Source organism: Carassius carassius, chromosome 35, assembly GCF_963082965.1.
Source record: "Carassius carassius chromosome 35, fCarCar2.1, whole genome shotgun sequence".
NCBI classification, from domain to species: Eukaryota; Metazoa; Chordata; class Actinopteri; order Cypriniformes; family Cyprinidae; genus Carassius; species Carassius carassius.
In genome coordinates this window covers 5,126,641-5,149,596 of record NC_081789.1, presented here as the reverse complement: position 1 = coordinate 5,149,596, position 22,956 = coordinate 5,126,641, and the positions used below count along the sequence as shown (strand labels likewise).

General features: G+C 44.7%; 1 protein-coding gene and 1 long non-coding RNA gene across 3 annotated transcripts in view; one reads left to right on the top strand and one right to left on the bottom strand.

Annotated features, from left to right (window-relative positions):
* The window catches only part of LOC132115902 (uncharacterized), a 411,617-nt gene that overhangs the window by 70,255 nt on the left and 318,406 nt on the right, over positions 1–22,956 (bottom strand). The gene's annotated exons all lie outside the window — the stretch shown is intronic.
* The window catches only part of dipk2ab (divergent protein kinase domain 2Ab), a 59,045-nt gene that overhangs the window by 24,484 nt on the left and 11,605 nt on the right, over positions 1–22,956 (top strand). For both annotated transcript variants that reach the window (XM_059524306.1, XM_059524307.1), the window contains one exon: positions 21,888–22,191. In XM_059524306.1, coding sequence (XP_059380289.1) covers positions 21,888–22,191 — 304 coding nt within the window. The remainder of the gene's footprint in view (positions 1–21,887; positions 22,192–22,956) is intronic.

Sequence of the window (22,956 nt, the reverse complement as noted above, 5' to 3'; positions counted from 1 at the left end):
TGTGGGCTTGATTCAACATGTATATATGTATAAAGTAAATAATTAAATAGCTCTTACTAAATATAAATGAATGGATGTTATTTCACTAAAATAAACATCTGTTATTTCAATCCTGTCAATAAGGAGATTGAAATACAAAGTCTTCTCAGAGAAAACTAATCTATTCTGAATATGCCAGTAGATGGTCTAATTGACTCCAGGCCATATAATGCAAACTTTTTTTTTTCTTTTTTCTTCTTTTTTATAAAGCTGTTACCCTCTGTGTGTAGTTATAACAGAGATCATTTACTTATTGATGTTTTATAGATACAGTAACAAAAATAACCTGATTACTTTCAAGGATGCATTTCAGAATGATACATGTCAAAGAGTAATGAAAGTCATGCACAATCATTTTTAATGAGAAACCTTGGGTAAACATTCAAGTGAAATTAAGGGGAAAAAAGTCAAATATATAATATGGCTCCTTTTAACAAATTGCAGTGGAGGGCGAAAGACACTGGTTATTGTGTGAATAAGAATGCAAATTTCCCACTGATCATTCTGAGCGGCCACTGTATCACTCCAGGTGGACTTGTGCTCCCTCAGCACTTCTTAATGCCACCAATTCTCTCTCTCTCTTTCTCTCTCTCTCTCTCTCTCTCTCACACACACACACACACACACACACACACACACACACACACATAAAACATGCTTCTTAAAAAAAAAAAATGAAGAGATAAAGGGAAATATTTCCACCCAAGCACCTCTTTTTATTAATATTAAAGTTTAGTCAATGTTAAATGAGACCAATTTATTTTACCACTTCAACGCCTCATCGGTAACGCTAATAACTCCTGGATACAGGATTAGAGTTTTAAGTGCACTGGGGGAACATCAAATAAGTAGAGTTGGCAGCTCTCGATGGGCTAAAATGCTGAAATGCTTCACTTTTACTGAATTATCATCAAATATTTAAATGTATGTTGTAAAGCCATTTAAAGAGGCCATAACATCACCCAAAATGGGGAATTAGGAATTTACTAATGCTAAATATTTTGTGAATGTATGTTTTTTAGATATACAGTATTCAAGAGAGAACAAATACGTGTGCTAACATGACAGTGGTAAGAATAAGATTTACAAGAATGTCATTTTAGACATAATGGCATTCTAACAGCTGCTACTGCTACTACTAATACAATTCAAACACTGTTTTGAAAATGTTTTTTTTTTTTTTTTTCTTTTTTTTCACTAAAGATAATGTTTTTGAAGTCTTATCCGCTCATTAAGTCTGCATTTATTTGATCAAAAATACAGTAAACAAATATGATATAGGGCAGGGGTCACCAGGATTTTTTTTCAAGATGAAAAGGGAATCTTTGGTTATAATTGTCTTACAGTGACTTTTAATCAATTTAATGTATCCTTGCTGAATATTAAATTTTTTGTCGACATTTTTTTTTTTTAAAGTAGTGTGTGTGTGTGTGTGTGTGTGTGTGTTGTATTCAGTGTTGGGTAAGTTATTTCAAAAAGTAGTTAATTACTATTACTAATTACATCATAACTATTGTTCAGTGTTGGGAAGGTTACTTTGGAAATGTAATAGGTTACAGATTACAAGTTACCCTGTTTAAAATGTAATAGTAGTGTAACTTTTTCAATTACTTTATTAAAGTAATGTAACTAATTACTTTTGAGTACTTTTTGATTACTTTTCTAAATTTGTGAAAATTAAAGAATAATAAATAAAAGCATATACATCAACTTAAATACAGTTATCTAATAAGCATGTGACATATTCTGTGTAATAAACTCCTGAAACATTGGTGTTTTTTTTAAACAGCTTTCTCTTTGTATATGATGATAGTTTTCTCAAAATAAATAAAATGCACATGAAGTGACACAGAGCAGTTCTAGAAATTATGTTTATGTGCTCGTGTACTCCTATATTGAGATGGCAGAGGTTGAAAACACTGCGAGCTTCAGTAGGCCTATGTGTAGTAAATGAAACCATGTCTTTGCCATTAATTTACAGGAGGGCGGACTGGGAAAAAAAATTCAGACTGGAAAAATCAAACTCATAGAAACAAATTCATGGACAAAACTATTTTTTGTATGGACCTGACATAAAAAAAGGTTTAAATCTTTAATTTGGGGACATGCAAAATAATTAAAAGTTCTCTCCTGAACTGCACCTTCACTTCTCTTTATTTTGCCCTGTTATCCATCTCTCTCATGACTTTAATACTCAAGATTGAACAAAACTATACTTTACAATACAATACTCTACAATACTACAATATCTTTATAGAAAAATCCTAATACTGTACACGAGTCATGTTTTTCCCTTACAAAAATTAACCTTGCTTTTATTAGCCTATAAAAAAGTAAAATAATTTTTTTTTTTTTGCAAATTGATTTGTATTTATTTTTAAATAAATACATTTGTAAAATAATTTTACATTTTTGGTTACCACAGTTAAACAATAGTAACCATTTTCTCTGGATTTATAGTTAAATATTAAAATGTTAATTTTCGTAAGGGTTGTGTTGTTGTCTGTCGTAGCTCCCCCTAAATCTATAAAAAAAAAATCTGATTTTTTTTTCAGCTAAATTCCTACTGTAACATTACAACAGATAATAATGATGTCCCTTATATAGTATTTTGAGTGATGACTGATGAGCAACGTACTGCTGCTTGATTAAATAAATAAAAAAACAAAGACAAAAAAGCATCTTTACAGATGAAACTGACCTGAAACCCTGAACAGTAGTTCTGCTTCTCTGCTCCAGCTGTGCGCTTCCAAAGTCCACTCTATTCTCTCTCTTTCGCATTGATTACTCTGAGTCTGATCCAAACCATTTGGCGGAGGCGCGGAGAGCGCGCGAGTCATGACTAACAATTCATGACTTATTAGAGATTTAATTATCAAATGGCGGATTCGCAAATGATGGCTTTAGTACATTCGGCGTGCAATAATACAATAACAATATTAAAATAGAGGGGCAAATCATCTGCCAGGCCACCGGGAATTGTCCCGGTTCTCCCGGTGTCCAGTCCGCGCCTGATTTCCACAGACAGGCAGAATGTGCAAGTCATATATTGCATCTTTGGGGCTTTATATTCACAGACACTAGTCCATGTCATGTTTTGATTCAAGTGTACTGACCTACTTTTGATTTAGTCATCCAAATGTGGCATATTCCGTCCGCGTTAGGCATTCCGTTTTTATGACTGGATTCTACGAACCAGACTGTATTTCCGCATCCCGGAAATTATTAGGGCGGTATGTCTCAGAATAGTCAGTGCAATTTGGGAAAGAAATCAGTTAAATCTGTGTGTGGATGTGTGTAAATATTCAAATGTAATCCCCTTTGTAATCGTTAAAAATTTCATAAGTAACTGTAATTTAATTACTCATTTTTTCTTAGTAACTGTAACTAATTAAAGTTACATTAATTTTGTAATTAAATTACGTAACGGCGTTACATGTAACTAGTTACTCCCCAACACTGCTATTGTTTTTAAATGACTAAATACTCTTATTTACTCAATAAGTAACTTAATTATTCAAATCGCTAATTAGACTACATCTTAAAATCTCTATAAACCTTAATATAAATTAGCCTTTCATTCAGCCTATTCTTTCAATTTGAGTCAAACATGGAATAGTTTAGCCTTTTAGCTTTAAAACAACTGTAATACAAAATTCAATATTGATTATTTTCAATATTGAAAAACTGTTGAAATTATTTACTGTATGTAATGCAAGTATTTTATAAGCAACTGTAATTAAATTGCCTAAAAATGAGCAGTAATCCCTTACTTTTTCAGTGGATAAGTAATGTAATTACAGTAACGCGTTACACTCAACACTGGTTGTACTGTATTGTATTGTATTTTTGTTTTATTTTCATATTTTTATAAATTATACAAATATGGCATATTTGAAACATTCACATGCTAAAACAATAACCATTAACCATTTTGACTCTGGCCATACTGTCAGAGTAGACACAGGAAGAGATAAGCATATTCCAGTAGAGTGCCATCCCCTAATTTTGACAATTTTGTCAACTGACCCAAAATTTTCTCTAAGGGTGTTCTCACACTAGCCAGTTTGAACCGTGCCCGAGTGCGTTTGACCACCAAAGCGCGGTTCGTTTGACTAGTGTGAGTGCTCCGTACCGTGCCCGGGCGCGGCTCGATTGGCCGGCCCTGGCCCGCTTGGAAGAGGTGGGCCAGAGCACGGTTCGGTTGGACTCGGGCGCGGTTCGCATGCAGTGTGAGCGCTAACCGTGCTGGAGCACGGAACAGGACGCGTGGCGTCACGGTTTTGCGACGCTCCAAAAGCTCAGCTGGTACCTTGCAAACCTCCTCATACGAGCAGCACGATTACGTGAAAATTTTCGCGCCACTAAGGCGACACATCTGTTTAACAACAGGCTGTGAGAGGGCTGTGGACCACCGTGGACCAAACGACACAAAATTGTCCACAAAGAAAACAGAGCGATGGACTCCATTGTGTTCAGAGAGCGCCGCTCTTCCTGTTTATCCCGAAACTGTCGCACCATAATGACGTAAGCGTTCTCCGGCACGAATGCTGATGTGAGTGCAGGCCAGAGGGGGAGTGGGGAGGGGGGACAATCGTACTCGGGCCCGGTTCATGGCAACCGTGCCTAGTGTGAGTACACCCTAACACTGGTCCTAGTCCACTCAGCCGTCTTTGAGTTCCAGACTGACAGCTGCTGCTGCATGAACTACATAAAAGCGGCCTAAATGTGATGCCGAACAGCCCTAGGGTCTCCTTACGCAGGTCCTTCTTTGCTAAAGGCCACCCTTAACCCTCATTAACAGAGCAAGACTTCAACAAAGCCCAACACAAAAGCGATCGGCCTGCTGTTTCTCCATTCAAATCCCTCTCTTTGAGGTTTGCGAGGTGTATTCCTCCCCTCTCCATGGATTCCCCCCACCCCTTCTTTCTGGAGAGCCCCTGATCAAACACACAGGAAGTGTGCTGGGAATGAGCAGTGCTGTGAGGCTGTTGATTGACCCAGTCCTCTTAGAGAGTATTGACCGCCTTACTCACAGACTTCTTGCCCACTTCTGCTTTGCCTCTATTCGAATTACTAATATCAGAGTGATCTAATATTGTTATTATTGCACACTCCATTTTATACTGCTTTGGAACAAATTGGATTTGTGGAAATTGTTGGCACGGTTATGTGCTGATTAGAGGGAGTGTGTGTTTTGTTTACTGCCTGGATTTGTTGGTCTAACTGGAGCGTGGCCTGATAGTTTGAGTCTTATCTCATCTGTCCCTTCTTAGAGGCCGCAGCTAAAGTCAAAGCCTTTAATAGTGCAGCTTCAAAGCTGTCTAGCTTTTGCATGTACACCACTGATAGAATGAAAGATGGACAGGACGACAAGGATGAGGTTGTCACAAAAAAAAAAAAAAAACTGATGAGGGACAGTCACATTGCTATTGTGTAATGAGTGCACCGCAATGTGTTTGTGGGTCAAAAGACTGATCATAGAGTAGCGAGCTACATTGTTGTCATGACCTCATTAAGTTGAGTTTATGAACATTTAGCATTTTTGCAATTTTGTGAAAAAAAAACTTTTTAAAATTATTATTATTATTATTTACACAATCAGTATCAAAAGGTTGTCTGATTGGCTGTGATTGCATCATGTAATGCAGCATTTTTATTTCAGTGTAGCATAGTCAAATAGAACAAGAAAAAAATAAAAATCATGGTTGATGAGTCAATAACATGCCACTTATTTTATCTGGTCTGAATCTTTTAATTAATTTAAAACATTTAATTTGCAGACAAAAAGACTTGAATACATCTCTTCTGTTATTATTACTATTAAACGTTAAAAAAATTAAATAAAGTTTTTTGGAGCGACTATCTAGATCAGGATCTTTTCCTGGATTCAACCCTAATTAAACACGCCTGATCCAACTAATCAAGTCTTTCAGGCTTATTTGAAGGCTACATGGTATGCGTGTTGAAGCAGGGTTGGAACAAAACTCTGCAGGGCTCCGGCCCTCCAGGAACTGAGTTTGACACACCTGGATTAGATAATATGAATTAAAAGTCTGACTAAAAAGATGACATTCTTCAATAGAAGATTACTTTGGGATAATATTTTATTAGTAGCGTGAAACAGGTTTGTTAAAATATTATAAATAATCAATTAAGAAGTCATGTGGTATGACGATTGAGCAGAAATTTATAAAATACAAGATCATCAAGATGACTGTGTGTCATGTCTAAATGTCTCTTGAAATATCAGATCATCATTTATTTTTTCTGTGATTGTTCATGTTTTTGTTGCTGTAAAGTTACGTAGGCTGATGACATTATCATTTCAGAAAATATACAGATTCACTGTCCACATGAAAACGCAAGCATGGCGTTTTCAGATTTATACACTCTGGGCCCCGGTTTAAAAAATATAGTTTTCACTCTCTCAAAATGCCGATCTGTGTGGTTAAAAACACCTATACGATACAAAAATGTATGTGTATACAGCTAAATGCATCTCCGTGTGGTCAGGGCCTAGTCTAGGTTATAAAAAATAACATTTATAATTTATCTTTTATATACATTGACAAAATATTTGTGTGTGCTATTTTATTTATTTATTTAAAAAAGGCCTTCCTGTTCCCTCTTTTCTCGCTTTCCTTCGCTGTTAAATGGCTTGTTAAAGTGACGTGCACATTATGCTTTCACCTTCAAATAGCGGCAATTTGGCGTAAAGCAATTGTTCGTTTTAAGTTTGTTTGAATTTTTCCTCTTTTCCTCGCTTTCCTTTGCTTTTAAATTGCTTAAAAGTGCTATGTGCATTACTTTCATTTTTGAATTAGCGGCAGTTCAGCGTCAATTGCTTGAATGCAGCAACAAAATACAACGTCAAACTCACTTTAGCCTACATGCAAAACATAACTTTCATTAACAAAACAAATAAAAATACACCATGATATAGGGCAGGCTAAGCCTAATATAAAATAACAAATAACTTGCATAGTTTAAATAGGTATACAAAACGTACTCGGTTACTAAACGTAACCTCGGTTCTCTCTAGAAGAGCGAACGAGTACTGCATCTTAGCTAAGACGCTACGAGAAAAGTCTCTTTTCACGAAATACTGAAGCAAAAAATTATCCTTAATTTTGTATTTTTGTAAAGCGCATTTGCAGCAGTACACAGCCATAGGCGAGACGGCTCGTTTGCTCATTGGCTTGTTCTGCGGCAACTGCACAGCCTATCGAGCGCGGGCTGATGCAACATCAGACCAATAAGGGCGCTTCGCGCCCTTCTTGCCACTTCCCGCTGAAACGGGTGTGGCCCAACCTATAAAAGGAGCTCGAAAAGGCTGACTCACCTGATTTATTTCATCGCCGAAGCGAACCAGAGTGAATCGTGCGCACGGCAGAGAACGCAGTACTCGTTCGCTCTTCTAGAGAGAACCGAGGTTACGTTTAGTAACAGAGTACGCTCTCTTACGAGAGCTCTCTCGTACTGCGTCTTAGCTAAGACGCTACGGGAACCCAATGCAAAACGCCGTGCGCGCAGGGATCACACACCAATAAACCTGAAGCAACACCCAGGATTTACAGTGCACAGTCACCTGAGGGACTCACAGAGAGTCCAGGACAGAAAAGGGGGAAAGCCCTTCGTCCCATATCTATCAGTATCCGTAGATGCTGCAATATGACATCACACAGCCGAGGCAAAGCCTGACCAATGTGGCAATGCGGGTCTTACGCTATACTGCCCATATAACAGTCGGCAGCGCATAGCGCTCATGAACTCAGAATTCCCCTCAGGGCCCTGATTCGACTATACCGACAGCAGTCTTGCTTGCAAGGCGGGAACCTCCAGGTTATAGAACCTGATAAATGTAGACGGCGAGGCCCAACCTGCCGCCATACATATATCCTGCAAGGAGATCCCAGTAGACCACGCCCACGACGAGGCGACGCCTCTTGTGGAGTGTGCTCTGATGCCCAACGGGCACTGAAGGCCCCTGGAAGCGTAAGCTAATGCTATGGCGTCAACTATCCATCTGGATAGAGTCTGTCTCGAAACAGCCATTCCCTTGGAACGTCCACCGAACGAGACAAACAGCTGCTCCGTCTGCCGAAAGGCAGCAGAGCGAGACACATAAGCTCTTAAAACCCTGACAGGGCAAAGAAGACTCGAGTCTCTATCCTCTCCTGACACCGGCAGGGCAGACAGGGCAATAACCTGAGCCCGAAACGGCGTGTTGAGGGATTTCGGCACATAACCGTGCCTAGGTTTGAGTATGACCCTTGAGTCATTAGGCCCAAACTCCAAGCACGACTGGCTCACCGAGAGCGCGTGCAAATCACCCACACGCTTCACCGAAGCGAGAGCCCACAAGAATACTGTCTTGAACGACAGATGCTGAAGGCTAACCGATTGGATAGGCTCAAAAGGGGGACCCTTCATGGCCTCCGAAACCGCCGCGAGGTCCCACATAGGGACTGACGGAGGTCTGGGAGGATTCAGCCTCCTAGCTCCTCTGAGGAACCGGATGACCAAATCATTCCTTCCTATTGACTGACCGAGCGCTGTTTCAGAAAACGCTGCGATGGCCGCCACATAAACTTGGAGCGTGGATGGGGCTCTGCCCTTATCCAACAGCTCCTGTAGGAAGGAGAGAACCTCCGTCACCTCACAACTAAGGGGTGAATATCCTCGAGCTGTGCACCAGCTGGAGAACACCGACCACTTCGAGGCATACAGACGTCGTGTCGACGGAGCTCTAGCCTGAGTGATGGTATTCAGCACTCCCACTGCGAGATCAGCGGGTAACCGTTGAGCGCCCACACATGGAGGGACCACAACTCCGGTTGAGGGTGCCAAATCGAGCCCCTGGCCTGCGAGAGGAGGTCCCTCCTCAACGGTACTAGCCACGGGGCGACATCTGCTAACTACAACAAATCTGGGAACCATGGTTGGTTCCTCAAAAGAGGTGCTACAAGCAGTATTGAACATCTCGTTTCTCTCACCCGTTCTATCACCTGCGGAAGGAGGGAGACGGGAGGGAAAGCATAAAGCGGGCAGCACGGCCATTCCCGTGACAGCGCACTTTCGTTCTTGGAAAAGAACGCAGGGCAGTGTGCGTTTTCGTGGGACGCGAAGAGGTCCACCTCCGCCCTGCCAAATCTCTCCCACAACAGCCGGACTGTTTCCGGGTGTAGAGACCATTCGCCTGTAGGAACATTGCCTCTGGACAGCCTGTCTGGACCCAGATTCTGTAGCCCAGGCACATGCACTGCCCTCAGCGAACGCACGTCGCGCTGAGCCCAAACCAGGAGGCGTTCCGCTAGCCTGTACATGTTTCAGGACCCAAGACTGCCCTGGCGATTTATGTAGGACACCACAGACATGTTGTCCGAACGGACTAAGACGTGGTGATCCTTGATTTGGGGACAAAAGCGCATCAGCGCGTTCTCCACTGCCAGCATTTCCAGACAGTTGATATGATGGAGCTTTTCCTGTTCTGACCATAGGCCAAAAGACGGTCTGCCCTCGAGCAGCGCTCCCCATCCCGAAGTGGAGGCATCCGTCGACACCATATTCACATTCGGGGAAGTCCCCAGGCTTACACCTGATCGGTACCAACCGTTTGCTGTCCAAGGTGCCAGAGCCGTGACACAGCTCTGATTGACCTTGAGATGCAGCCGGCCAGACGCCCACGCTCTGCGCGGCACCCGCGTCTTCAGCCAGAACTGCAGGGGGCGCATGCGGAGCAGGCCCAGCTGCAGAGCCGGAGATGCTGAGGCCATGAGGCCCAGCATCTTCTGACAGTGTTTGATCGGGCCAGAACCAGCCAGTCGTCCAAATAATCCAGCACTCGTGATTTCCATTACACGAGAGTAGATGTTAAAACTTCATGCTGATTTGAACTTGGCTCTCGCCAAGATAAGCACCAACTAAGACGTAGCTTTACAGTAAACTAATGTGATCCATATGTGTCTCCATCCATTTATGTTTCCTTCCATATGATGATAGATATCCTTCTGTTTGGTATTGACGGCTGAAGTGTAATGCTGGCTCCAGGGATCAGCTTATTTTGCCTCCCTGGCGCATCAGCACACACAACGGCTGCGATGCTGGCTCCGGGATCAACCATATTGCGGCCTCCCCAGCGCATCACCATGACAACTGTCTGGATTGAGCTAAGTAGGGTACATCTCTGGGGTCTTCAAGTGGGCACCTTCCATCCTCAGTGTTTCGTCGACTAGCCCACGACACCTCAAGAGGGCTCGACGGTGATGCTGGCGTCCCAGCATCACCCCCCTCCGTCCCCCACTCAACTCAGCCCAGCTTACTTTCCTGTACATCAGCGTTTCTTTCTTTCTATTGTGCTTGAGATCCCCAGCCAGAATCTTTTCGTCTCAACCACAGCCAGTTGCTGCTCCTCTCTGCTGCTTCAGCTAAGTTCTTCACTGTGCGACGCAACTCTTGGCCGCTGAATCCGACGTCTCTGAGAAACCGGGTTGTAGAGTGTGCCACAAATCCTCGACAACCCACTTCCACTGGGTAAACCCGGACTCTCCATCCTCGCTGTTCCGCTTCAGTGGCTAGTTGAGCATACCGCAGTTTCTTCCTCTCATACGCCTCATCTACAGCATCCTCCCATGGCACTGTTAACTCTATCAGGTGAACGAGGCGTGCTGATCCAGACCACAAGACAATATCTGGTCGAAGGTTAGTGGTGGCAATCTCAGGTGGAAAAATAAGCCGTTGACCAACATCTGCCAGCATTTTCCAGTCTCTAGCAGCTTCCAGTTGTCCTGGGCGAGAATTGGTTTTAACACCTTTTCTTGGTGGTTGCTCTCCTGGGCGTAGGAATGTTGTCTTTTGGGTGTAATGTTTTGATGGAACAGGTGGCAACTTATTGGTCATGTTACGCTTGTCTTCCAATGCTAAGGCCAAACATCGCAGCACCTGGTCATGGCGCCAAGTAAACCGTCCTTGGCTAAGAGCCACCTTACATCCTGTCAAAATATGCCTTAATGTTGCAGGTGATGAACACAAAGGACATGAGGGATCCTCTCCTACCCAGATGTTTAGGTTCTGTGGTGATGGGAGAACATCATATGTTGACCTGATGAGGAAACTGATCCTGCTCTGTTCCATTGACCATAGGTCTTGCCAGCCAATCTTGCGTTGTTCCACACTCTCCCACCTCATCCATTCTCCCTGCTTGGCCTGGGAAATGGCCTTTACACACCTCATCCTCTCCTCCTGCTTTTGCACCTCGTTGACTACCAACTTCCTCCTTTGAGCTGGGGCTGCCTTGTGCCATGTAGGAGGAGCTGAACTGAGACCAAGACCCCCTCTTCCATGCTGAACTTGCCCAATGATATCACCAATTCGAAGGGCAGCCTTTGCATCTTGCACAGCTTTCTTTGCCGCCCACTTTCTTCCAGTTTTCAACACAGGTGCTGCTTCCCTTACGCATTTGTCGCGTGACTCTACTAATGTCATTTCCAGTCTGACCTTGGCGCACTTAAACTCCTCGGTTAGAGCGGAGACTGGTAGCTGCAGAATTCCTTTACCATAAAGTCCCACTCTGCTGAGGCAGCGTGGAACTCCCAACCATTTCCTGATGTATGAACTGATTAAAGCTTCCAGCTTCTCTACTGTTGTCAAAGAAACCTCATACACAGTCAGTGGCCACAGCAACCTCGGCAGTAGACCAAACTGAAAGCACCAGAGTTTTAGTTTGCCTGGTAGAGCGCAGCTGTCTATGCTCTTCAACCCTTCCACTGCTTGTTGTCTAACTTCTCCCACACGAACTGTGTCCTTTAGATCCCCGTCGTACCATCTCCCAAGACTCTTCACTGGCTTCTCAGACACTGTTGGTATTGCCTCACCATTAATGAAGAATGTTTTATCTACTACTTTGCCTTTGATTATAGAGATGCTCCTTGATTTAGTGGGCTTGAATTGCATTCGTGCCCATTCAATATTATTGGTTAATTTGCCCAATAAACGATTAGTGCAGGCTACTGTTGTAGTCATGTCATCCATGTATGCTCGAATTGGTGGTAGTCGCATTCCAGAAGCCAAGCGCTCTCCTCCGACTACCCATTTTGATGCCCTAATGATTACTTCCATTGCCATGGTAAAAGCCAGTGGAGAAATGGTGCATCCTGCCATTATTCCAACCTCTAGGCATTGCCATGTAGTGCTGAATTCTGAAGTTGAAAAACTAAATTGCAAATCTCCAAAGTAGGCTTTCACTAAATTTGTTATTGTCATCGGTACACTAAACAAATCAAATGCTGCCCAAAGAAGTTCGTGTGGCACTGAACCATATGCATTAGCCAAATCCAGGAATGTCACATGGAGCTCCTTCCTCTCCTTTTTGGCTGATTGAATTTGTTGCCAGATCACATTGATGTGTTCTAAGCATCCTGGGAAACCTGGAATGCCCGCTTTTTGTATTGAAGTGTCAATGAAGCAGTTCTTTAATAGGTAAGTTGACAATCTCTGAGCAATAATGCTGAAGAAAATCTTGCCTTCAACGTTTAATAGGGAAATGGGACGAAACTGACTGATGCTTGTAGACTCTTTTTCTTTAGGTATAAAGACTCCACCTGCTCGGCGCCATGCTCTTGGTACAACCTGTTTTTCCCATGCCACTTTCATCAATTTCCACAGAATTCGTAGAACTCCTGAAGCACTCTTGTACACTCTGTACGGAACTCCATTAGGCCCTGGAGATGATGAAGCCCTTGCTTTTTTCACAGCTTGCTCTACTTCTCTCCACTTAGGTGCACAGTCCTCCATTTGGTATTCTGGTGGATTGATAGGTGGGATGTCTGACGGAATTGACATAGGCTCCTGCCTTTTTGAATCTGTATGTGTTTCCTCCAAATATCTCTCCAGCTCAACCTTAGATGCTTTTAGTGTGCCATTCTTCTCACTGGTGAATAACTTCTTTACAAATTTGAATGGGTCTTTATAAAAGTTAGCTCTCGCACGCTCCTTCTTTTTGTAGCGTTTCCGTAGGCGCTCAGCTCTGCGCAATGTTGCAAGCTTATCTTTTATGGCCCTTTGTAAGAGATTGAGTCCCTCCTTCTGACTTTGTTCTGCTCTTCTCCATTGCTTCCTCAGCTGTCTCCTTTCTCTAACTAAGCCTTCAATCTCCTGCAGCCGTCTAGACTTTCCAGGAATAGTATGTACTTTTTCCTTCCTTTTTTCAACTCCAAACCTCTCACTTCCATATGCGTAGATGATGTCCCCAAATTTATCCAGCTTCTTTTCAACTGTTCCACTTAATCTTCCCAATGCAAAGCAGAGATCTGTGTTTACTGTGTCCCATTCAGTTTTCTCACAAGCTCTTGGCCATTTAACTCCAGGCCTGTGCCCTTTGAGGTTCTTTTCTCTCTTATGCTGATTTGTCTGACCGGGTTCACAAGGATCATTAGGTTCATCACTAACTGTGTCCATGCAAGTCCTCCTCACGTCTATGACAGGGGTGCTGATATCCTGCGAACTGTGGTTTGCTTCCTGTCGCTGGATTTCATTCGACTGACTTGACTGGCTTCGTAAGAAGTACTGATCAATGCGAGGCCCTTGTCCCTTCTCCCTCAAGCATTTCATTTTCCCTTGATGAATCTTCAAACCCCTGACCGTTGTCGCCTTGCTCCAGCCGCAGACACAAACCTGGAGCTCCATGTCTTTGCTAACTGCAGATCTTGAACTAGTCTTTTGTGAAGTACTCTCCATACTCATATCCGTTTCCGTTCCTAAGTCGTTAACCGTGTTGTCCAACGTTGAGTCATCTTCCGCCCCCGCTCTCGCAGACTCTAGGGGTATTTTCCTTTTTAATTTCTTAGAAGCCTTGGGCGGGTGTCTCCAGCATCCTGTAAGCACAGAGGTGGATACTGCCAACAAGGGTAGCTAACCCTTACCAGCCCCAATGGAGTCTTTCCTCCTGTCAGCTGTCTCTCCAGGCTGTCACTAGGTCTTTCCCTTGTTGCCAGCTGCACTATTCACAGCAGTCACTGGACGTATCCAGATCTTCATGATTTCCATTACACGAGAGTAGATGTTAAAACTTCATGCTGATTTGAACTTGGCTCTCGCCAAGATAAGCACCAACTAAGACGTAGCTTTACAGTAAACTAATGTGATCCATATGTGTCTCCATCCATTTATGTTTCCTTCCATATGATGATAGATATCCTTCTGTTTGGTATTGACGGCTGAAGTGTAATGCTGGCTCCAGGGATCAGCTTATTTTGCCTCCCTGGCGCATCAGCACACACAACGGCTGCGATGCTGGCTCCGGGATCAACCATATTGCGGCCTCCCCAGCGCATCACCATGACAACTGTCTGGATTGAGCTAAGTAGGGTACATCTCTGGGGTCTTCAAGTGGGCACCTTCCATCCTCAGTGTTTCGTCGACTAGCCCACGACACCTCAAGAGGGCTCGACGGTGATGCTGGCGTCCCAGCATCACCCCCCTCCGTCCCCCACTCAACTCAGCCCAGCTTACTTTCCTGTACATCAGCGTTTCTTTCTTTCTATTGTGCTTGAGATCCCCAGCCAGAATCTTTTCGTCTCAACCACAGCCAGTTGCTGCTCCTCTCTGCTGCTTCAGCTAAGTTCTTCACTGTGCGACGCAACTCTTGGCCACTGAATCCGACGTCTCTGAGAAACCGGGTTGTAGAGTGTGCCACAAATCCTCGACAACCCACTTCCACTGGGTAAACCCGGACTCTCCATCCTCGCTGTTCCGCTTCAGTGGCTAGTTGAGCATACCGCAGTTTCTTCCTCTCATACGCCTCATCTACAGCATCCTCCCATGGCACTGTTAACTCTATCAGGTGAACGAGGCGTGCTGATCCAGACCACAAGACAATATCTGGTCGAAGGTTAGTGGTGGCAATCTCAGGTGGAAAAATAAGCCGTTGACCAACATCTGCCAGCATTTTCCAGTCTCTAGCAGCTTCCAGTTGTCCTGGGCGAGAATTGGTTTTAACACCTTTTCTTGGTGGTTGCTCTCCTGGGCGTAGGAATGTTGTCTTTTGGGTGTAATGTTTTGATGGAACAGGTGGCAACTTATTGGTCATGTTACGCTTGTCTTCCAATGCTAAGGCCAAACATCGCAGCACCTGGTCATGGCGCCAAGTAAACCGTCCTTGGCTAAGAGCCACCTTACATCCTGTCAAAATATGCCTTAATGTTGCAGGTGATGAACACAAAGGACATGAGGGATCCTCTCCTGCCCAGATGTTTAGGTTCTGTGGTGATGGGAGAACATCATATGTTGACCTGATGAGGAAACTGATCCTGCTCTGTTCCATTGACCATAGGTCTTGCCAGCCAATCTTGCGTTGTTCCACACTCTCCCACCTCATCCATTCTCCCTGCTTGGCCTGGGAAATGGCCTTTACACACCTCATCCTCTCCTCCTGCTTTTGCACCTCGTTGACTACCAACTTCCTCCTTTGAGCTGGGGCTGCCTTGTGCCATGTAGGAGGAGCTGAACTGAGACCAAGACCCCCTCTTCCATGCTGAACTTGCCCAATGATATCACCAATTCGAAGGGCAGCCTTTGCATCTTGCACAGCTTTCTTTGCCGCCCACTTTCTTCCAGTTTTCAACACAGGTGCTGCTTCCCTTACGCATTTGTCGCGTGACTCTACTAATGTCATTTCCAGTCTGACCTTGGCGCACTTAAACTCCTCGGTTAGAGCGGAGACTGGTAGCTGCAGAATTCCTTTACCATAAAGTCCCACTCTGCTGAGGCAGCGTGGAACTCCCAACCATTTCCTGATGTATGAACTGATTAAAGCTTCCAGCTTCTCTACTGTTGTCAAAGAAACCTCATACACAGTCAGTGGCCACAGCAACCTCGGCAGTAGACCAAACTGAAAGCACCAGAGTTTTAGTTTGCCTGGTAGAGCGCAGCTGTCTATGCTCTTCAACCCTTCCACTGCTTGTTGTCTAACTTCTCCCACACGAACTGTGTCCTTTAGATCCCCGTCGTACCATCTCCCAAGACTCTTCACTGGCTTCTCAGACACTGTTGGTATTGCCTCACCATTAATGAAGAATGTTTTATCTACTACTTTGCCTTTGATTATAGAGATGCTCCTTGATTTAGTGGGCTTGTCTCTGAGTCTGAGAGGAGTACGAGGAGCCATGGAGGACTGTAAACTGGTATGCCTGGCCCTCGAAGGTGAATCTCAAATTTCGCCTGTGGTTTGACGCTATCTGTATTTGAAAATACGCGTCCCTCAGATCTATTGACATGAACCAGTCCCATCTGCGAATCTGCGCGAGGAGTTTCCTGGTCGTAAGCATTTTGAAACTGCGTTTCATCAATGCCTTGTTCAGCTGTCTTAGATCCAGTATGGGCCTGAGACCCCCGTCTCTCTTGGGCACCAGAAAGTATCTGCTGTACAGCCCCCCCTCGCTTTGAGCTTGAGACACAGGCTCTACAGCGCGCGTAGTTTCGAAAAAAACTGTAGCGAGTAGCCTCTCTTTATAATGCCTAGCACCCAATCCGAAACCCCTGGAAGCGCTGACCATGCATCTGCATGAATGGCTAAGGGCTGGATGCGAAGCGCGCTCTGTTGACCGGGCAACGGCGGCGCTCGGGTGTGCTGCGCATTTGAGGCGGGGAGCGCGCTGATCACAGCGGGCAGATCGCTCCTCCTCGACCCCGTCCCGGCGCTTAACCGACTGGGGGAAGGCTGAGCAGGTCCCGTGGGACTCGATATGTCTGCGAGTAACTGTGGGCTGCATATGTGCACATTTACCACTTTCAACTCGCTGTCTGCCTGTGCAGAGCGTACGTGCACGGGCCTCGTTTTTACAGAAGCCACGCGCCGTATGTGACATAGTGTATGTGGGCACTAGGGAGTGGGCACGTTTACTATGCGGCGCGCTCGACCGATCTGTGTCGATCTTATGTGCGCGAGCCCTGTGTGCAGGGCTGTGCTTACATGTGGAAATGGGCACTGAGGAGTGGGCATCGTCACTGCATTTATAGCACCATCGGCCGTGGCCGGACGAGCGTGCACGGGTTTTGTTTTTACAGAAAACCACATGACGCGTGTGACCTAGTAAATGTGGGCACTGAGGGGTGGGCACGCTTACTATGCAGTGTGCGTGATCGACTTGAGTCGCTTTTATGGGCGCAGGCCCTGTGTGCAGGGCTGTGCTTACATGTGGAGATGGGCACTGAGGAGTGGGCATTGTCCCTACATTCATAGCACCATCGGCCGTGGCCGGACGAACATGCACGGGTTTCGTTTTTACAGAAACCACATGATGCGTGTGACATAGTGATTGTGGGCACTGAGGAGTGGGCACGTCTACTATGTAGTGCGCGTGATCGACTTGAGTCGCTTTTATGGGCGCGAGCCCTGTGTGAAGGGCTGTGCTTATATGTGGAGATGGGCACTGAGCAGTGGGCATCGTCACTACATTTATAGCACCATCGGCCGTGGCCGGGACACCAGAAATTACACCTTTTTCGGGAAATATCTGGGTAGCCGTGATAACGGTTTTTGTGTGCAGGCAAGCGGGCAACCGTACAGGCTTGCGCATTGCAAAAGACACTGAAACAGTCACAATCTCTGGAACTGAAACAGCGGCGTGCTTAGGTGAGAGCCCGGCCACAGCGGAACTCGTACACCGGCGCTTCAATGAAGCAGCCATCGTGTGTAGTGCAGACGCAGCGTCATGCAGCATGCATAGATGGCTTTCCTAGGATGGCTTCGGGGCTCCCGGCCTCACCGTAATCCTCTGCCGCGGTCCCCGCGGCGCGGGGCGACGGACGGTAGAGCGAGAACGGGGAACTCAAGCTGCGTTGCTGAAGCTGTTGTGATAACGGCTTTTGTGTGCAGGCAAGCGGGCAACTGTGCAGGCTTGCGCGTTGCAGAAAACGCTGAGACAGTCACAATTCCTGGAACTGAAACAGCGGCGCGCTTGGGTGAGAGCTTGGCCACAGCGGAACTCGTACACCTGTGTTTCGATGAAGCAGCCATCGCGAGTAGTGCAGTCGCAGTGTCACACAGCAGGCTTTAGATGGCAACACCGCTTTTGCCGCCGTCCAGCAGAGGGCGGACAAAGGTGCGTCGCTATCGCCTGTTCCACCGGCGGAAGTGAGTGGTAGTTCCTGTTTTTAGCATCATCAGTGTGGAGAATGCTAGTGAGACAGACGAACGAGTTCGCGCGTGAAGCTCAGGAAGAAATGAGGCGGGCTTTGAGAAGTAGGCTCATCCGAAAGGGAAATACCATCCAGCCGGGAATGAGAGGGGGGGCGCTGGTGCAAACCACTCGCGGCCGAGACTCATCGCGGCCAACACGAGCATTCGCCCCGGCTCCTTCTCGATGTCAGCTCGTCTGCTGGGCTTCTGAGCAGAAGGGTCGAGATCCTCGGAGCCCTCATTGCCCGAAGCTAGCAGAGAGCTCGTGTCCTCTTCCCCCGATGCGGCCCTGAGATCGACTTCCTCGGACGACATGCCGGCAAACAGCGGGCGCTGCCCACCGGGAAGCGATGCAGGGGGGGCCGGTGAAGCAGGGCTCGATTGAGCTGAAGACGGTTCCGGAATCCGCTGGAAGCGATGCTTTTACGGCGCCTCAGCGCAGCGGAGAATGCAGGCTCAGAGAAAAAGGCAAAAAGGCCAGGCGAGTCCTCAGAGTCACCATGGCAACAGCTCGCAGTGGGGGCATCCGCCGTCAGCGAGCGCGAGCGCTGCATGATCTTCACCCAGGCAGGAGACACAGATGACGTACCGGTCTCCCTCGCTGAGTGGGGCTCTGACGAGCCGCAGGAAGGCATCTTAAAAAAGACGCGAGCTCTTTTACGAGTGTGTGTCGCAGGGCGAACACACACACACACACATAAAGAACAACTGGATATAACAGAATTGAAAGGATATAGGCGCCGGATAGCGCAGCAGGAACAGCAGTGGAAGGCGGCGATGCCAGCAGCTTCAGAATGGCTTGTCCTGCTGATATGCTTTCTCAGACGGCGCTTGCTTCCTCCGTGATCCAGCGATGCGTGAGCTTCGCTGAAGAGATGAAAAATCAGGTGAGTCAGCCTTTTCGAGCTCCTTTTATAGGTTGGGCCACACCCGTTTCGGTGGGAAGTGGCAAGAAGGGCGCAAAGCGCCCTTATTGGTCTGATGTTGCATCAGCCCGCGCTCGATAGGCTGTGCAGTTGCCGCAGAACAAGCCAATGAGCAAACGAGCCGTCTCGCCTATGGCTGTGTACTGCTGCAAATGCGCTTTACAAAAATACAAAATTAAGGATAATTTTTTGCTTCAGTATTTCGTGAAAAGAGACTTTTCCCGTAGCGTCTTAGCTAAGACGCAGTACGAGAGAGCTCTCGTAAGAGAACTGGATATAGGCTAAGTATACTGTACATGTACAGTACAGACCAAAAGTTTGGACACACCTTCTCATTCAAAGAGTTTTCTTTATTTTCATGACTATGAAAATTGTAGAGTCACACTGAAGGCATCAAGGGCTATTTGACCAAGAAGGAGAGTGATGACCTGGCCTCAGATGACCTGGCCTCCACAGTCACCGGACCTGAACCCAATCGAGATGGTTTAGGGGTGAGCTGGATCGCAGACAGAAGGCAAAAGGGCCAACAAGTGCTAAGCATCTCTCGGGGAACTCCTTCAAGACTGTTGGAAGACCATTTCAGGTGACTACCTCTTGAAGCTTATCAAGAGAATGCCAAGAGTGTGCAAAGCAGTAATCAAAGCAAAAGGTGGCTACTTTGAAGAACCTAGAATATGACATATTTTCAGTTGTTTCACACTTTTTTGTTATGTATATAATTCCATATATAATTCCACATGGGTTAATTCATAGTTTTGATGCCTTCAGTGTGAATCTACAAGTTTAATAGTCATGAAAATAAAGAAAACTCTTTGAATGAGAAGGTGTGTCCAAACTTTTGGTCTGTACTGTATATTATATAACCATATAAATAAGAAACATAGAACGTTTATTAGCAAAACAAATAAGAAATCTTGGTGGCACGGCATACACCTTGATGTCAAATAAAAATAAAATAAATGACACAGTTTAAATAAAGTAAACATCTAGAAACAATGTTTAAATCACTTTAGATAAATGGCAAAGTCAACAGGCTTTTCAAAATTCCAAATATTACCAAGCAGGAGCTTTTGCATTTAGTTTCAAAACTAAATCATCTGCTATCGTCTCATCTGTCTCACCTCACCCACTCTCCTCACTGGAGAAATGAAATCTGATCTCTGATGCGACTGTCGTTCGGCACGCTGCATTGAGCAGCCGCGTTCAGTTTTTAATTGTAGTGTCTGTTCTTTTACTGAACTAAATGATTTTTAATACTATGGAAAAAAAAAAGTAAAGAGTAGTGTCCCATACTCAGAATTTGTGTTCTTCATTTAACACATTCAAGTGCACACACATAGCAGTAAGTAGTGAACAAACATACACACACACCTGGAGCAGTGGGCAGCCAATGCTGCGGCATCTGGGGAGCAGTTGGGGGTTCGGTGCCTTGCTCAAGGGTCTCACCTCTGTCATGGTGTTGAAGCTGGAAAGATCGCTGGTTATTCACCCCCCCCCCCCCCCTCCTACAATCCCTGCCGGACCTGAGACTCGAACCATCTCTATCCATTAGGCCATGACTGCCCCCAATCAATTTGTACAATATACATACAGCAAAAATAGCATACACATTATGGCTTCATGACGATACCACATATGCTTTTTCCCTTTCTGCATTACCATTTCAAGAGTGTTACAAAAAACTCTCAGACTGAACAGAAGCGGTTAAATTCTGCGTCCTTTTACTGATTGTATGTTTTTAAATAATATGTGTATGGTGAAATATTAATGAGACTCTGCATTAAACTTTAACCAGATTCTGAGGTAGATTAAACTAGACTATTAAATTTCTCTGACTGTGAAATAAAAGCAAATTCGATTGCAGTTGTACACCTTTTTTCCCTTGCGCAGCGCTGTCTGTCAATTTCAATGAAGCTTGTGCGAGTCATTTGAGAAGCTTGGAAAAATGAAGCAGGTGAATTATTGTTGAATATCAGCCAGAAGGGCCCAGAGCAAAACAAGATGAAGATGAAGGTTTTGTACATTTCAAATATGACTCATTAAAATAGAGTGGCACTCTGATTGAAAAAACCAGATTGTGTGGTCAGGACAGTGAATGTATTTGGTTTTTCCTTTTATTTTGCTCTAATTTGTGCTCTTTCATATCTAATTGACTCTGCACTTCCACACTGCGGTAGATGGAATAGACAGAGAAGCTGTAATGAGACGTGCCCACTCAAGGCCCTGAGAGACCAACCCAGTTGCTGGGGTACAGCTGCTTCGCTTGCTTCATTTGCGTGTATCTGAAGAGGCTAGCAAAGTAAAGTCACAACTGACAGATGCCTCCCCAGCATCCACAAATTTCCTTCCTCTATGTGATTCAGACAAAACAAGCATCATATTAAAATAATAACCTGCTGTTTTGCATGCAATTGATGTCGTGTTTTTCCCCCTCTTCAAGTAGCCCTCCTACCAGAGCTGTTAGCTTTCATCTCAAAACTTTTCAATTCGACGTCTGGACACCAGAGGCACCGCCGTCAGCGTCCAAACCAATCACAATTCCCCATAGTCCAATTTACTGTTATTCTATGAAGGTATTTGAAGTTCACATTAAGTAGCCAACTTAGTTTGGCTGAAGAAACGGTATCTTTTGAACTTAAAGTTCGGTAAAGGGGTACAATAGCAATTTTTAGACTCGCTTAGTAGGGTCTTTTAACTTTTGTTGAACATACACTCCAAATCGTTCCCTTGTGTGCTCTTCTTAGAGTTTCCCATCAGACGAAGGCTGGCCATTTGCAAAGTACCTGGGTGCTTGCGGGCGGATGGTGGCGGTGAACTACGTGGGCGAGGAGCTGTGGAGTTTCTTCAATGCTCCTTGGGAAAAGAGAGTAGACCTCGCCAAGCAGTTGATGGACATTGCGGAGCAGCTTACTAACAATGACTTCGACTTTGCTCTCTATCTGCTGGATGTCAGCTTCGATAACTTCGCCGTGGGGCCACGGGATGGGAAGGTCATTGTGGTGGATGCGGAGAATGTTGTGGTGGCTGACAAGAGGTTGATCAAACAGAGTAAGTAAATGGATTGCCCGTTTCCTATATGTAAGGTAAACCTCTGTCTGTACACACAAAGTTTCTTAATTTACCATAGTGACAACAGCATTCTAAACACACATTTTCTCCCCAGAAATATATAAAATCCACATAATGTGAAAATACAAATTCTGTTATCATTTACACAAGGTACTGGATATTGCTTACAAATTGCAGCCCGTTACAAATTACATGATGGAAATTATAGTTTGTTATATTATTTTGTACTGAACATTTTAGGTAGTCTGACTACTTTTGATTACTTTTTAGATTTCTTTTGACCTAAAATGTTACATTCTTTCTTATCAACATGATGAAGTGTATTAAACACTACTTTAAGAACTACAGAGGGTCTGTGAGTTGATACAAAGTGGAAGAAGTTCCAGATGTGTAAAAGCAGTAGAACTTTAGAATTTAAATGAGAAAACAGATCACAGAATCAAATAATGAATGAAGGTGTGAAATAAAACTGCATAAAACGTGTGTGCCATGAAATAAGTAATGTGTTGTAAAGATCGTGAGTGAAAACAAAAGAAAAATAAAATGTTGTGACTGTCATTAACCTGATGGGACCAAACTTTCTCTTTAAGTGATTTTAAAACATAAGACATACCCTCATTTGAAGACTACAATAAGATTTCACTTCTGCTGTTCATAAAGTTTTGGTAGGCTACTATGATATGGATGGACTAAATGTTATATAATTCAAATGGGCTACCTGTTATTTTTATGGTATATCAAAAA